This window comes from Panthera leo, chromosome B3 (genome assembly GCF_018350215.1).
Source record: "Panthera leo isolate Ple1 chromosome B3, P.leo_Ple1_pat1.1, whole genome shotgun sequence".
Lineage (NCBI taxonomy): Eukaryota > Metazoa > Chordata > Mammalia > Carnivora > Felidae > Panthera > Panthera leo.
Window position 1 is genome coordinate 70,262,174 of NC_056684.1, and position 15,890 is coordinate 70,278,063.

Genomic DNA, 15,890 nt, shown 5'->3' on the forward strand with positions numbered 1-15,890 from the left:
ATCGTTTGAATCTCATATATGATCTTTCCTACTCTATTGAGGAACACTAAGCCTAGTACACCTTGATTATTGGGATCAATCTTTTCAGTTGACTTAATAAACTCTTCTATTAAATCAGAGGTATGAGGAGACTGAAATGGCTGGGACTTTTTACTTTCAGGTCAATGGGAATTTTTTGTTTGCTCTTGTTGGGAGTTATTTATTGGGAACATGTGGCAGGAACAAGAATAAATTTATTAATGTTATTAAAATTTAGATAGAACATCTGTTATAAAGGCATAGATGTTGAAGATAGAGTTTGGATTAGATTCTCTGTTTAGTGCTTGTTATTTCTGTGCCAAGTTCATTAAATTTTGTAATGCTGAGTTTTCTACTGAGAATATGTTAATAATATGCTCTATTTTCACCATTATAATGTTAAGAGAAAACACATGCAAAGTGCCTCATCCATGGTTAAAGCTCAGTAAATATCTGAAAACAACAAAAACCTGAAAATAACAACATACATGAATGGGATTATATTGGAAGGGTTTGTGTTTGGATACATAATTCAGGATGTTTTATTGCATATATATGTTGTGTAGGGAAGGATTGCCAGTTCTCAAGATGTGACTTATATTTCATACAAAATCATATACCTCAGTGTCTTTGGATGATGGTGGGGCAACAATGATGATGATGTCTTTCATGATTGTAATGTTTCAGTTAAAAGGTTGATCTGGGACTCACATGCTTGTTCTTTATCTTTCTTATTGCTTTTCTCATGTTTTTATTCCTGAATGTGTAGATGATTGGATTTAAAAGGGGAGTGAAAATTGCATAAAACACAGAGAGGATCTTATCTATGGAGATCTTGCTGAATGGCTATATGTAGATCAAGCTGCAAGGTCCAAAGAACAGCACCACCACTGTAATGTGGGCTGAGAGAGTGGACAAAGCCTTGGAAGACCGGGTGGAGGAGCGACGCCAGACAGTAATTAGAATGATGCTATAGGAGACGAACAGAAAGGTGAAACAGAACAAAGTGAGTAGTCCGCTGAATGCAATGACCTATAGCTCCAAGATGTGTCAGTGCAGGCAAGTCTGATGACCTGAGGCAGATCACAGAAAAACTATTCACAACATTGGGACCACATAATGGTAAAGGCACAGTGAACACCATTTGGCTCACAGGGTGAACAAAACCAGTGGTCCAGGACAGAATTGCAAGTCCGATGCGAATACAATGGATCATGATATTTTTGTAATGAAGGGGTTTGCAGATTGCAGTGAATCTATCAGTTGTCATGGCTACAAGCAACATCATCTCACTTCCGTGTAAAAGGTGAAGGAAGAACATCTGGGCCATGCAGTTTTATAGGACATAGCCTTATATTCACTAATTAGGTCATAGATCATTTTAGGAGTAGCAAAGGAGATCAGGGACTTATCAATAAAGGAGAGGTTCTCCAGCAGGAAGTACTTGGGAGAGTATAATTGAGGGTCCAGTTTTACTACAAAGATAATGAGGTTACCTAATACAGTGACTGTATAGATAATGGAAAAAAAAATAAGCAAAGCTGTCACTCATGAAACTCTGTGAGGCCCAGCAAAATAACCTCAGACACCATGGAATGATTTTTTTTCTCCATTTGTTTGATTGTTAGTATATGAAACCTAAAAAGAATAAAGTCTATGAGTTAAAGTTAATATTCACTTAATGTTGCTTCCTAAAATCCACCAAAAGGTGCAAAAAAATATCAAAAGTATTGAACAACATTGAATCCAAAAAAATTTTTAACGTTTATTTATTTTTGAGACAGAGAGAGAGCATGAATGGGGGAGGGTCAGAGAGAGAGGGAGACACAGAATCCGAAACAGGCTCCAGGCTCTGAGCTGTCAGCACAGAGCCCGACGCGGGGCTTGAACTCACGGACCGTGAGATCATGACCTGAGCTAAAGTCGGACGCTCAACCCACTGAGCCACCCAGGTGCCCTTTTAAAATTTTTTTTTAACGTTTATTTATTTTTGAGACACAGAGAGACAGAGCATGAACCAAAAAATTTTTTAAAAAGAATGGACATAATTTCTTACCAAAGGTTACAAGGAACTTCTGTCATAGACCAAGATGCCTGAAGAAAATTGAAGCCAACAATACGTAACTCATATCTGCACTAATCTTGAGTAAAGTGGTATCTGAGTTGGTAAAGAAATTTACAAGTTCCTTGCTCCCTTTTTAGAGGATAAGGAATAGATTTTTTTGGCCCTCCATGGGCAAAGAGGAGGACACTTTCCTCTTGTTTTTAAAATGCATAATAGTAAGGGGCATATCAGTTAAGGAGAGGCCAACTGGTTTTCTAACTGAAAAGCAGGACCAAGAAAAACAAAATTAAGTAGATGGAATATAGAACATTGAGAATCTAGGAGTCAGTCCTGCAAGTGCTGCTGAAAGTCAGGAGAGCAGCAATAATAAACACTGAATTTTAGACACTTGAATCTATGGCCACATGGAGATGGCTTCTTACCTTCATTTACATAAGGTAGAATAAAGGCTTCGATATATGGGCTCTGACTTTACCTCCCTGCCTATGAATTGAGTAGATTGGAAGGTACAGTACTCAGACTTGGCACAAACGGATGCTTGCTGCTGGCTTTTCACTGTCTCACTTAATTTACTTTTTCTGTCAAGTGGCTGAATGTTCTAACAAATTTAGTATAACATCCATATCATTTATAAGGATAGTATAATTGTAGAGCTCTGATAAGCAAAGGGGGGTGTCTATAGGGAACATATCCATGTGGTTGAATAAGCTGGATAATTTTCTTTTGTGGGAGATTGCCTTGGGCACTGTATATTTAGCTGTATTCCCGGCCTCTGTCTATTACATGCCAGTAGTATCCCCCTGTGTGTGACACCCAAAAAGGTTGACACATATTGCCAAATGTCCCTTGGTTGAGAACCACTTATATGTCCTATTGGGTCAATAATTAATACAAATATAAATATTTAAATACTAAATATGAAAATTTAAATATATAAAAATTATTAATAATTGGGAGAAGAGTTAAGATATGACCTATAACCAAGAGAAAAAAATCATCAAGAAAACCATATTCAGAAATATTTAGATGATGAAATTTTAAATTAAAGTTTCTGAAATAGATATTTTTAAATCAGGAACTTAGAAGAAGAATCATGAGAGAAAAAATGAAAGCTATAAAAAAAGGATGGTATGGAATTTTTCAGGCTGTAAAAATGAGGATAGAAAATGAGAAATCCCATTTGAAAGACAAAGGAACATCAACAACAAAAATCACTCTGGATAGAAAATAGAAATCATTGAAACTAAAGCAAAAGCTAAAAAAATTGTGGAAAAATTTAACAGAACCTCAGTGACCTATAAAAAATATCAAGTGACCTAACACTTGTGGTATTGGATTCAGAGATGACAGGAAACAAATATTTGAAGAAATAATGTTTAAAAACTCTAATGAATAAAGTATCAATTCACAAAATAAAATTAGGTTTGAATTCCTCAAGAAAAACAAAGAAATCACTTCAAGACATATAATAATTGCTGAAAATGAGCAATTTATAAAATTTCAAAATCCGTCAGAGGCAAAAAGATACATTATATACAGAAGAACAAAAAATGAACAACTCTACACTTTTTTTAAACTATGCAAACTCTACTTAAAATATGAAAAGAAAAAAAAACCCTCTCAAACTGGAATTCTATACCAAAATTAAGAGTGAAATAGAAACATTTTTGAGCAGGTAGAAGATGAAATATTTCATGGCCACCAGAAATGTTAAATGAAGCTGTGATGACAATTTATTACATTTATAATATGTACAAATAAAAGGATGACATAATAATATAGTACGAAGGAGAGAAAGGATAGAGAAGTTCAGTATATGTGAATTGATAAGATATTGTTTGAAGGTATTCTAATGTGATAATTCAAAATTGCATCATATAAACTGTAGAGAAACCATGAAAAAGAGGAAGTGGGCCTGGATGAGAGAACAATAGAATGGAAGGAAGGAAGGAACGAAAGAAGGAGGGAAGGAAAAGGGAAGGGGAAAGAAAGAAAAGAAAAGAAAGAAAGAGCAGTTAGCTAAAATAACCTTATATGTCTAGTAGCTACTAGCTTGGACAGCCTAGGTTTAAATGTATTTATTTAGTTTTTGAAAGAGACAGAGACAATGACATAGTGCATGTGCACAAGTGAGGAAGGGGCAGAGAGAGAGGGAGAGAATCCCAAGCAGGCTCTGGTCTATCAGCACAGAGCCTGACGTGGAGCTTGGGTCTGGATCTCACAAACTATGAGATCATGACCTGAGCCAAAATCAAGTCAGATGCTCAACTGACTGAGCTACCCCGGCTTGGACAGCCTAGGTTTAAACCATTTGATTCTTTCCTCGTCAAATCAAAACACAATCCTTGGTTATTGATATAGTTTCCAAAATGAAGCCTGTTGCTCTTTGTAAATCAGCCACAATAAGCCCTAAAGGCAGCAAAACTCTGAGGAAGAGGGTAAGGGAAAATTTGCATGATAGATGCTATCAAGTACCCTTACTTAGCACTGTAGGAGGAATTAGGCTTATGGGTCATTGACACCTTTAGATGTTGATAGTCTCTTAAACTAGGGGTCTTGCTATGTGGGCAAATAAATTGGCTGTAGGTAATTGGAATATAAAACCACTCTCATTTTCAGCTTTCAGTTACACAAACATTTATGGGAACATGGAGGAAAATGAAGACAAGTAATGTAGAAACCACCCAAAAAAAGACCTCGTGCTGAACCAAGAGGTTGGAATGCTAAGGTTTTTGTCAGACGCTTTCCCTAAAGCATTTCCTGAACTAGCTACTGGAAAAAATTAAATAAAATGGCATGGAAATATCCAAACAGCAAAAACGTAGGCATACTTCTGTCATACCCACTGAGGCCATTAGTCTAAACACTGTGGACTTAGCGTCCATCTGATGATGATTTTAGACAGATTTCCCTGAAAAGAAGAGTCTGCACAGAGCCAGCAAAGGATTATACTGGACTCCTTCCAGAAGCCTCAGTGGTGTAAAAATGGGAATTTAAAAGAACTGATGCCTATTCAGTTCTAGGATTTGCTTATCCTTTTGTAAGCAATCCTTCTTGCTCAACTATAGACCCCAACAGCACTTTCTTGAGGCATTGACAATGACTGAAACATTCCAGCCCCCAGACCAGAAAAGCCCTGATAACAACACAATGCCTAGAAGACATCCCTCCCATGTCCCCTTCCTTGCCCATGATCAGGAGCTAAACACATACTGATCCCACCTGTGGTTACATGCTCCCTTCCTGCTGTCTTGCATGTACCCCCTTAAACCTCTCCTAGAAAACTCTAGGTGTCTACCTTGCAGGCAGAGAAGTGAGTTAAGGTTTGAGCCTGCCAGCTCATACAGCTGCAGGCACCTGAACTAATTTTTCCCTTTTCCAAACCCTTGTCTCTTGGGTTATTGTCTTCTCTTGCGATGAGTATATCCAAGTTTGTTTGGCAATAGTATTGGCAAACCCAGCCAGGATTTATGCTTTCAACTTGTCCAGTCCACTCAAGGTTCTCTGGGATGGATCAGTTGACTCTAGCAGCTCATCAGGGCTCACCCACTGATTTCCTGAGTTAGTGGCTGGGTGCATGGTTCCTTATTGGTCTTACAGAAGCAGCCACCAAGAATACAGTTAAAGGTTTATAATAGTGGAGATCTATGAGTGCATTTCATGTGGAACAACTCTTTGATCAGAAAAGGCACTTTACTGTTACTAATCTACAAAAAGGACCAAAGAAACATTGAATTACCTGGCTATGTCACATTTCTTATCACACTTGGAGCAGTGGTCCTATTGAAAATGGAAATAGGCAGTTCAAAATTACTTCAGATACAAGTGAAGAGAGGCATGAATGTCTGGCTAATATTATTGGGTAAATATATGTTTCAGGTAGATGTGAAAGACAGCCTAGGGGATACTCCACAGGAAACATTTCTTAGAACTGGAGGTGGGAATAAGGAAATGCGGAGACTGCAATTCTCCAGCTTTATATCTTTATATCTTCTGTTTTGACAGACCCAGTTATGCTTACAATAATGCCAGGCCTAAGTTTAATATAATAATTATGTAAATGGTAACTATATGTTTGTGATTGATCATTTTTAAAAATGTTTATTTTTAAGACAGAAAGAGACAGACAGAGCACAAACAGGGGAGTGGCAGAGAGGGAGACACAGAATCCGAAGCAGGCTCCAGGGTCTGAGCTATCAGCACAGAGCCCGCTGCAGGGCTTGAACCCACAAACCAGGAGATCATGACCTGAGCTGAAGTCAGACCCTTAACCAACTGAGCCACCCAGGCAACCCTGTGATTGACCGTTTTTAATATTCTTAAATAAGTTTTATATTAGAACACTCTAGACCTGGTAGTGGGTTTTATATTCCTCTTCCTAACTGTTGTCCATAATAAGTAAAACATACTAGTTTTGGTAAGTATGCAATGCCAGAAAAAGTTTTCTCTTGTAATTCAGGGAAAACAACATGGCATCTTTAATAATTCCCATTGGTATTTGATCATCAGTTGAGTATTGTTAGGTCTCAAAATACGTCACTTATTTATGACCACTCTCTCAATATATATGACTATTTTTGGAGAAAATATTTTTGTCATTCTTTTCGGGAAATACTATTATTTTTGGAAAGACAAGCACTCCAGGTTTCAGTGTGTCTGACTCAAGTAATGTTCTAAAACACTGTAAAACTGGTAAGTCATAGAGGAAGTTTTAACATGCATTAAAAAAATATAGAACCATTTCTAGATATTGGCTTTTAATCCCATTGTTAATATGCAGAATCAGATGTGAAAAGTCCTTTAGAAGCTGAACACTGATAACTTTAGAGAATTCTAGAAGGCATTGTCACTCTAGTTGTCATAAAAGTACAGCATATTCACATTATAAGTGTGATAGCATGGGGCAAATTAAATAATTGAGTACGCTTTGATATACTTCAAGTGATGGTATTTTCCTTTTGTTAAAGAGTTTCCATTTCAAACTTCATAATGTCCATATCATCACCAATAAACATTTGAGAGCATTGTCAATCCATGTCAAACAGTGACTCCTCAAGAAGTAAGTGGCCGAATGAATTCTTTGCTTTGTTTTCAAAGAAATGTGCTATTCCCTGTCAGGCTGATAAACCTACCCAACCTAACACTTCAGTTTATCCTGTTCTGTTAAGCAAACAAACAAACAAACATCATCAGCCCAATTAACAAATATCATGTGGACAAGAACATGATTTTTGGCAAACCTGACCTAACCCATAATTGCTTTTATTTCATATTCTTTTGTATTAAGATTACAAGCACTTTTAAAAATACATTTCAATAGACTAAATCACTCATATATTCTCATGTAATTGGACACATTGTGTTCTGTAGATCTAGCAACTCATAGATCAGTCATAATTTGTGGTTTCATAATTTGATGCCTGTGATATCCTGCAAGTAAGTTTCTACTTCTAGTACTCAGTTCAACTGTATTTTCTGCACATGAGTCTATGAATTAGAATTAAAATGTTGATTTCAAAGTTTATATATTTTTCTCCTCAGCCATTTTATATAGTTAGAAAGTTCCTTATAGAAAGAAGAAAGCTAAGGAAATTTCTGTGGGAAAGGGGATCCTAGGCAGGTAATCAAAATGATTCCTTTCAAAGCATGAACTTTTTCTCTTTTCTCTGTCACCCCTTACCCCCTCCACACAAGATTGTGTGTGTGTGTGTGTGTGTGTGTGTGTGTGTGTGTGTGTGTGTAGGTGGTTTAGAGTTAGAAACTTATATGTGAATGTGGTTTAAAGGAAAATTATAGATTAGTGCAAGTTATACTATGAAAACAAAATAAAAACCATAAAAAGTAGAAAAGTTCTTTGACTTTCAATAAACCCATCTATGGCACAGTTACATATCACTGATGCATTTTTCCAAGTATTTTTTTCTTAATTTTTTTTTCAACGTTTTTTATTTATTTTTGGGACAGAGAGAGACAGCATGAACGAGGGAGGGGCAGAGAGAGAGGGAGACACAGAATCGGAAACAGGCTCCAGGCTCAGAGCCATCAGCCCAGAGCCTGACGCGGGGCTGGAACTCACGGACCGTGAGATCGTGACCTGGCTGAAGTCGGACGCTTAACCGACTGCGCCACCCAGGCGCCCCTCCAAGTATTTTTAAAATTCCTGTCTGCTTTCATTCATTTCATTAGCATCTGTATTGGTGGCCTTAATAACATGTATTATGGAGAATATAAGAGTAATTTGTCTATTTTCAAAGAGCTTAAAATTGATCTGGGGTAAGAATCACAACACTAGAAATGAGAGACCTCAGATTAGAAGAGATTTACGTAGCTCATTTTCTTGTGTTCCTTCAATTTCAGAATATTGGTACCTAATGCACATGGTATACCTGGAGAATAAGTAAATGGTAGATCACATGAAACGGACCATAAATACACTGGAAATTGTTATAGGTTTTACACTAAGGAAAGTTTTATTATATAGATGAGACCATAAGGTGTCCTAAAGGATATGGTTAAATGGACAGAGGAATTTGTGGACATGAAAGCATGTAAGGATAGAAAAAAATGAATGACGAATTCAGAAAACCATGAATTTGTTTTTGCTGAAATAGAAGTTGAATTTTTGCACTATTATAAAACAGTATTGGATGTTTAGGGTGGATGAGAGGCTTATTGTGAAGGCCTTGGTGAACTTGGGATTGATAAGGGAGTTATGAAGCTGCAGGTTTCTTAAGAAGACAATAACAGGATGAAAACAGAATTCTTATGAGAATGTTCAATTCCTAAAGATAAACTGTATTTGTGGGGGAATTACATTATGTATCATCAACAAAATGCAATTTGATAAAGCCATAAAATGTTTTGGATTTTCATGTGCTCATAGAAATATATTTTTAATGTATTGACAACCCAAAGAAAATAACTACGCATATGAACACTATTCTCTCAATAAATAGTAGTGAATACTATGGTCTTAATAAAAAGCATATAAATGTAAACATATACTAGTACCCACAACAACACACACACACGCAAAGAACACACACAATGTACTAATGTGTATATTACTGTTCTCAGAGGATATCCAGGAAACAGACTGTTAACAGTTATCCTGCTGCTCTGTGTGCCATGTGTTCTTTTCCATTCACATAAGCTACTTTGATCCTTTTTAAAAATAAATTAGGGAAAAATAAATATTTCTAACAATTTTATTGCAATGGTTATTCTGTTTCTGTTTAAAAGTGCTTTAACATCCAATTTGACATTTTAAAATAAATATGCTTAAAAATCCTAATTTACATGGATTTTGCTTTAACACTGATTTTAATCTAGATCCTGAATATTCATTATATATTTTATTCATTCATTCACTCCTTCAATAGACATTAGTCAGATGCAAGAATGTATATAAACTATTTCATGTATATTTGAAGTCTATCTTGTTCTCTTCAAGTGCAGTTTCAAAAATGGGATTTCAAAGCGTTAGTATGGATCTTTTAAATATTAGCCATAAAACTGAAAGGAGATACAACTTTTCTTAACATGGAAGTAACTTTAAGTACTTAATGTAACTTTGTACTTTGCATCAGTCCAAGGTTCTCAGAGTAGGAAACTGGCCAGAGAACAAGTTTATGTAGAAAAAATACATCCCCAGTTGGATAAATGTACCCATGAGATTGCCTCAGAGAAACAGATTGTACAACATTATGATGCTTCTTCCTTCTGTTTCTGATGATTGGGAGCATAAATTGCAGGAAATTGATGGCAATATGGGAAAAGGAGATGCAAGGCTATTCCTGGGATTCACATGAGGCACTTTCCCATGAAAGTATTTTCCCCTCTCTGGTAAAAAACAATGGCACAAAAGGAAGGCTTTAATTACTGCAGGAGCTTTTTAAGAACCTAGATAATTGAGGAACTATTACGGTTGAAAATATTTTTTTTAGAACAAAGCCAATAAAACCAGTGTCGTTATAAGGATGGGATGATGGGAAAGCTATGGTATGAATTTAGATGACTGTACTGAAATAATGGTATTTCTATTACCCACATCAGTCAGTTACCTCAATTACCTCATTTTATCGTTTTGAAGCTGTGATAAATAAACATGCACAAGCTAACCGGTGGTCCTCTGTATAGCAATACACAAGTGAATGAATGAATACACACTGAAAAGGAAATAAATTCAGTTCCATTTGGCTGTGAATTTTCTATATCCTTGGTATGTCTTGCTTAAATTCCTGGAAGAGGCATTTGATGTGAATAATGTTAAATATTGAGTGAATAAATTATGCATGACTGATAAATATAAACATATATCTCTATATATGCACACACATATATAAATTGCATGGTTTGACCCTGCTAGTGTACAATGACCATCACTGGTACTAGCTTGAGCTGTGAGGGATTCATTCAAAAATGGAGCAGGGAGGAGAAGAGGTATATTTTTCAGGAGATAGAAGCTTAGAAGTAAGACTTAAGGTATTTATTAATATTTGTTTACCAGAATCTCTTTCAAAATATGAGTCTTTAGAATCCTATCTATATTTTCTGCATATATCATTTCCAGGTTAAGAAATTCAGTATTATTCTGTAAATGTAGAACCCACCATGATCTTATCTTATTTAGGAGATTTATTTACCATTATCTTATTTATGGACTCTTTATAGCACAAAGAGGCATTCAATATCATGGGATTTTATTATTATTTTTTTTTTATTTTACTGAGGAGGAAATGTAACCCTCAGAAGGAGGTCGTTGTCATATGCTGCCCAATGAGTAACTCAGCTAGGTGTTGTATTGAGGTCTTTGGAATCCAAGTTCACAGTCTATATGATTGTGATTTCATGTACTGTTTTTATTTTTGTCTTTCAGAAATGTATATTCTGAATTCTCCTTGCTATTTGGTACACTGCTTTGGGCCATTTACGATATCACTGACCAACAAAATTTCCCAAAAGTGGGAGGTGCTTTAAGTTCACCTGTCTGAGTATCAAAATTAGACACCAACATGAACCATCCTTTGTGTAAACACAACTTTTCTGCCCACAATTCTTACTCATTTTGATTATGATGACATAAAGTTGATAACATGGAAAGGGTGAACCATTCAGTGGTGTCTGAGTTCATTTTGCTGGGACTTTCCAAATCTCAGAATCTTCAGATTTTATTCTTCCTAGGATTCTCTGTGGTCTATGCTGGGATTGTGTTAGGAAACCTCCTCATCTTGGTCACCGTGACCTTTGACTCACGCCTTCACACACCGATGTATTTTCTGCTTATCAATCTCTCCTGTATGGATATGATCTTGGCTTCTTCTGCTACCCCTAAGATGATTGTGGATTTCCTCCGAAAGCAGAAGACCATCTCTTGGTGGGGATGTTATTCTCAGATGTTCTTCATCCACCTCCTAGGTGGGAGTGAGATGATGTTGCTCGTAGCCATGGCAATAGACAGGTATGTTGCCATATGCAAACCCCTCCATTACACGTCCATCATGAACCCCCGAGTGCTTGGTGGGCTGCTGCTATCCTCCTACACAGTTGGATTTGTGCACTCATCTAGTCAAATGGCTTTCATGTTGAATTTGCCCTTCTGCGGTCCCAACGTGGTGGACAGCTTCTTCTGTGACCTTCCCCTTGTAATCAAACTCGCCTGCAAGGATACCTACATGTTACAACTGCTGGTCATTGCTGACAGTGGCCTCCTGTCCCTGGTCTGCTTCCTCCTCTTGCTTGTCTCCTACACGGTCATCATACACTCAGTCAGGCACCGTGCTGCTAGTGGTTCCGCCAAGGCCTTCTCCACTCTCTCGGCACACATCACAGTTGTGACTTTATCGTTTGCCCCATGTGTCTTTATCTATGTATGGCCCTTCAGCAGATACTCTGTAGATAAAATTCTTTCTGTGTTTTATACAATTTTCACACCTCTCTTAAATCCTATTATTTATACATTAAGGAATCAAGAAGTAAAAGCAGCCATTAAGAAGATAAGAACTCAACACATAAATTCAGAGTCCAGAGTGCTAACCATTACACCATAGAACTCGACATATAAATTCAAAACCCACTTTGTAGATGATGCCTCCAAAGAGATAATCTCTTATTTGGACATTTTAAGGAATGAACTTTTAATGTATTTGAAGTTCTGTATTAGGAAACAGTAGGTGTTTAAATTGTTAATGACAATTTAAGGAATGGACATTTTAAGGAATGAACTCTTACTGTATTTGAAGTTCTGTATAAGGAAACTGTAGGTTTTTAATTGTTAAAGAGCAAACCCCTTGTTTGTCGCTATCACTGGTTAAAAGCATGACATCTACAATCTGGAAGACATGCATTTAAATCCTCTCTTCACTACTTCTTCTCATGCAAATTTGAAAGGAAAAATGAATAAATTCTCTTTCTCTAGTTCTTTATCTGCAAAAACTTCTTTATATGTTTCTTTTATTATTTTGGCATGTTTTTAATCTTTACAATTGTTATTTTTACTACTTCTATGACTCTTGTAATTATTACTGCTGCTATTGTAGTTATTACTGGGAATCTGTATGTAGAAAATGTACACAGATGATCCCTCACAGAGCTGTTAGCTGAGTGTCTGAGTAACTACTGTTTGGTGCTAGTGAAGTACGTTTAGTAGGTAATCCCTAGTTAATATGTATTAACTTTTAGTTACTCGGTTGCCCCAGACACAGTGACTCTAACCATTCTTCACATATTTTGTGAGCCCACAATGTGCCAGAAGATTGATCCAGGGTTTCAGGAAGCTTAGAGCCTATGGATGGAGAGAATGAACTAAATATTCAGTCATGTTGTGGCATGTAAAGTACTATGTTACATGGTTGTAAGTCCAATACAATTTTATCAGTAATAACACTAATATTTATCTCTTCCTTGTTTTCTGAGTCCACTGATAAATTGATTCAGAACTTACAGGGGGAAAGAGGTGATACTCCTGAAAAGTCTACAATCAATTCTTAGTACCAGTATCAAGCTTTTTTTTTCCACTTTTAAAATACAATTTACAAATAGAAAAAAAAAATCACTGTCATTAGTGTACAGTTCTGTGAGTCTTCACAAATGCATAGCCATGTAACCATCACAATGAGAAAACAAGAGAATTTCTTCAACCCTCAAATTCTCCTGTGTCCTTTTGTGGTCTATCCCTCTCTCCTATCTTCTGGCTGTGATAATAGTGATCTATTTTTTTGTGCCTTGTTTTCCTTTTCTAGACTGTCATGTAAGTGAATTCGTATAGTAAGTAGCCTTTGGGCATGGATTCTTTCAGTCAGCATAATGCCTTTGAGATTCATTTGTTAGCAAGTTGTTTTAATCATTGTAAATATATATTACATTTTTAAAAATGTTTGTTTGTTTGTTTGTTTATTTATTTAGAGAGAGGGAGATAGGGAATCCCAAGCAGGCTCACCGCTGTCAGCACAGAGCCTGACACATGGCTCCAACTCATAAACTGTGAGATCATGACCTGAGCTGAAACCAAAAGTCAGTTGCCCAACCGATTGAGTCACCCAGGCACCAAAAATCTATATTACATTTTAATGTCTATTATATAAGTACTCTCATTGCTATTCTTCCTCAAATCATCTTGAAACCAGTTCAGTTATTTATTATTAAGTAGAATGATTTTATTAAACGACATGAATGCAAAATATTATAATTGAATTAATCTCATACACTCATTTAGGTGGAAATATATTCACAATATTGGTCTTTGTTAATTAATTAATTTATTATTTTTTTTTAAATTAAATTAATTTTTTTCTTTTTCTTTTTATAATTTTAATTTTATTTTTTAAATTTACATCCAAATTGTTAGCCTATAGTGCGACAATGATTTCAGGAGTAGATTCCTTAATGCCTCTTACCCATTTGGTCCATTCCCCTCCCACAACCCCTCCAGTAACACTGTGTTTATTCTCCATATTTAAGAGTCTCTTCTGTTTTGTCCCCCTCCCTATTTTTATATTCTTTTTGCTTCCCTTCCCTTGTGTTCATCTGTTCTGTGTCTTAATGTCCTCATATGAGTGAAGTCATATGATATTTGTCTTTCTCTGATTGACTAATTTCTCTTAGCATAATATCCTCTAGTTCCATCCATGTAGTTGCAAATGGCAAGATTTCATTCCTTTTATTGCCGAGTAATACTCCATTGTATATATATATATATGTATATACCACATCTTCTTTTTTTTTTAACTTCATTTTTTATTTTTTTAAAATTTACGTCCAAATTAGCCTATAGTGAAGCAATGATTTCAGGAGTAGATTCCTTAATGCCCCTTACCCATTTATCCCATCCCCCTCCCACAACCCCCCCAGCAACCCTCAGTTTGTTCTCCATATTTATGCATCTCTTCTGTTTTGTCCCCCTCCCTGTTTTTATATTATTTTTGTTTCCTTTCCTTTATGTTCATCTGTTTTGTCTCTTAAAGTCCTCATATGAGTGAAGTCATATGATTTTTGTCTTTCTCTGACTAATTTCACTTAGCATAATACCCTCCATTTCCATCCATGTAGTTGCAAATGGCAAAATTTCATTCTTTTTGATTGCCAAGTAATACTCCATTGTGTGTGTGTGTGTGTGTGTGTGTGTGTGTGTGTGTGTGTGTGTGTGTATACACACACCACATTTTCTTTATCCATTCATCCATGGATGGACATTTGGGCTCTTTCCATACTTTGGATGTTGATAGTGCTGCTATAAACATGGGGGTGCATGTGTCCCTTCAAAACAGCACACCTGTATCCCTTGGATAAATGCCTAGTAGTGCAATTTCTGGGTCATAGGGTAGTTCTATTTTTAGTTTTTTGAGGAACCTCCATACTGTTTTCCAGAGTGGCTGCAGCAGCTTGCATTCCCACCAACAATGCAAAAGAGATCCTCTTTCTCCGCATCCTTGCCAACATCTGTTGTTGCCTGAGTTGTTAATGTTAGCCATTCTGACAGGTGTAAGGTGGTATCTCCTTGTGGTTTTGATTTGTATTTCCCTGATGATGAGTGATGTTGAGCATTTTTTCATGTTTCAGTTGACCATCTGGATATCTTCCTTGGAGAAGTGTCTATTCATGTCTTTTGCCTATTTCTTCACTGGTTTATTTGTTTTTTGGGTGTTGAGTTTGATAAGTTCTTTGTAGATTTTGGATACTAACCCTTTATCTGATATGTGATTTGCAAATATCTTCTCCCATTCTGTTGGTTGCCTTTTAGTTTTGCTGATTGTTTCCTTCGCTGTGCAGAGCTTTTTATTTTGATGAGGTCCCAGTTGTTCATTTTTGCTTTTGTTTCCCTTGACTCCAGAGACGTGTTGAGTAAGAAGTTGCTGTGGCCACGATCAAAGAGATTTTTGCCTGCTTTCTCCTCAAGGATTTCGATGGCTTCCTGTCTTACATTGAGGTCTTTCATCCATTTTGAGTTTATTTTTGTGTATGGTGTAAGAAAGTGGTCCAGGTTCATTCTTCTGCATGTCGCTATCCAGTTTTCCCAGCACCACTTGCTGCAGAGACTGTGTTTATTCCATTGGATATTCTTTCCTGCTTTGTCAAAGATTAGTTGGCCATAGATTTGTGGGTCCATTTCTGGGTTTTCTATTCTGTTCCATTGATCTGAGTGTCTGTTCTTTTGCCAGTACCATACTGTCTTGATGATAACAGCTTTGTAGTATAGCTTGAAGTCTGGGATTGTGATGCCTCCTGCTTTGGTCTTCTTTTTCAAGATCACTTTATTAGGGGTCTTTTCTGTTTCCATACAAATTTTAGGATTATTTGTTCTAGCTCTGTG

The 15,890-nt window shown here is 36.4% G+C and overlaps 1 protein-coding gene and 1 pseudogene across 1 annotated transcript; one reads left to right on the plus strand and one right to left on the minus strand.

Annotated features, from left to right (window-relative positions):
- Positions 1 to 705: 705 nt before the first annotated feature.
- On the minus strand, positions 706 to 11,012 carry LOC122222576 (annotated as a pseudogene).
- Positions 11,013 to 11,112: 100 nt separating this feature from the next.
- LOC122222577 (olfactory receptor 4K13-like) lies at positions 11,113 to 12,132 on the plus strand. Its single transcript, XM_042943141.1, has one exon. The coding sequence runs from the start codon at positions 11,179 to 11,181 to the stop codon at positions 12,130 to 12,132; it is 954 nt and encodes a 317-aa protein (XP_042799075.1). The 5' UTR covers positions 11,113 to 11,178.
- The last annotated feature ends 3,758 nt before the right edge of the window (positions 12,133 to 15,890 follow it).

Excerpts from the sequence above, each read along its gene's own strand:
- LOC122222577 (XM_042943141.1), top strand. The coding sequence starts at position 11,179 with ATGGAAAGGGTGAACCATTCAGTGGTGTCTGAGTTCATTTTGCTGGGA.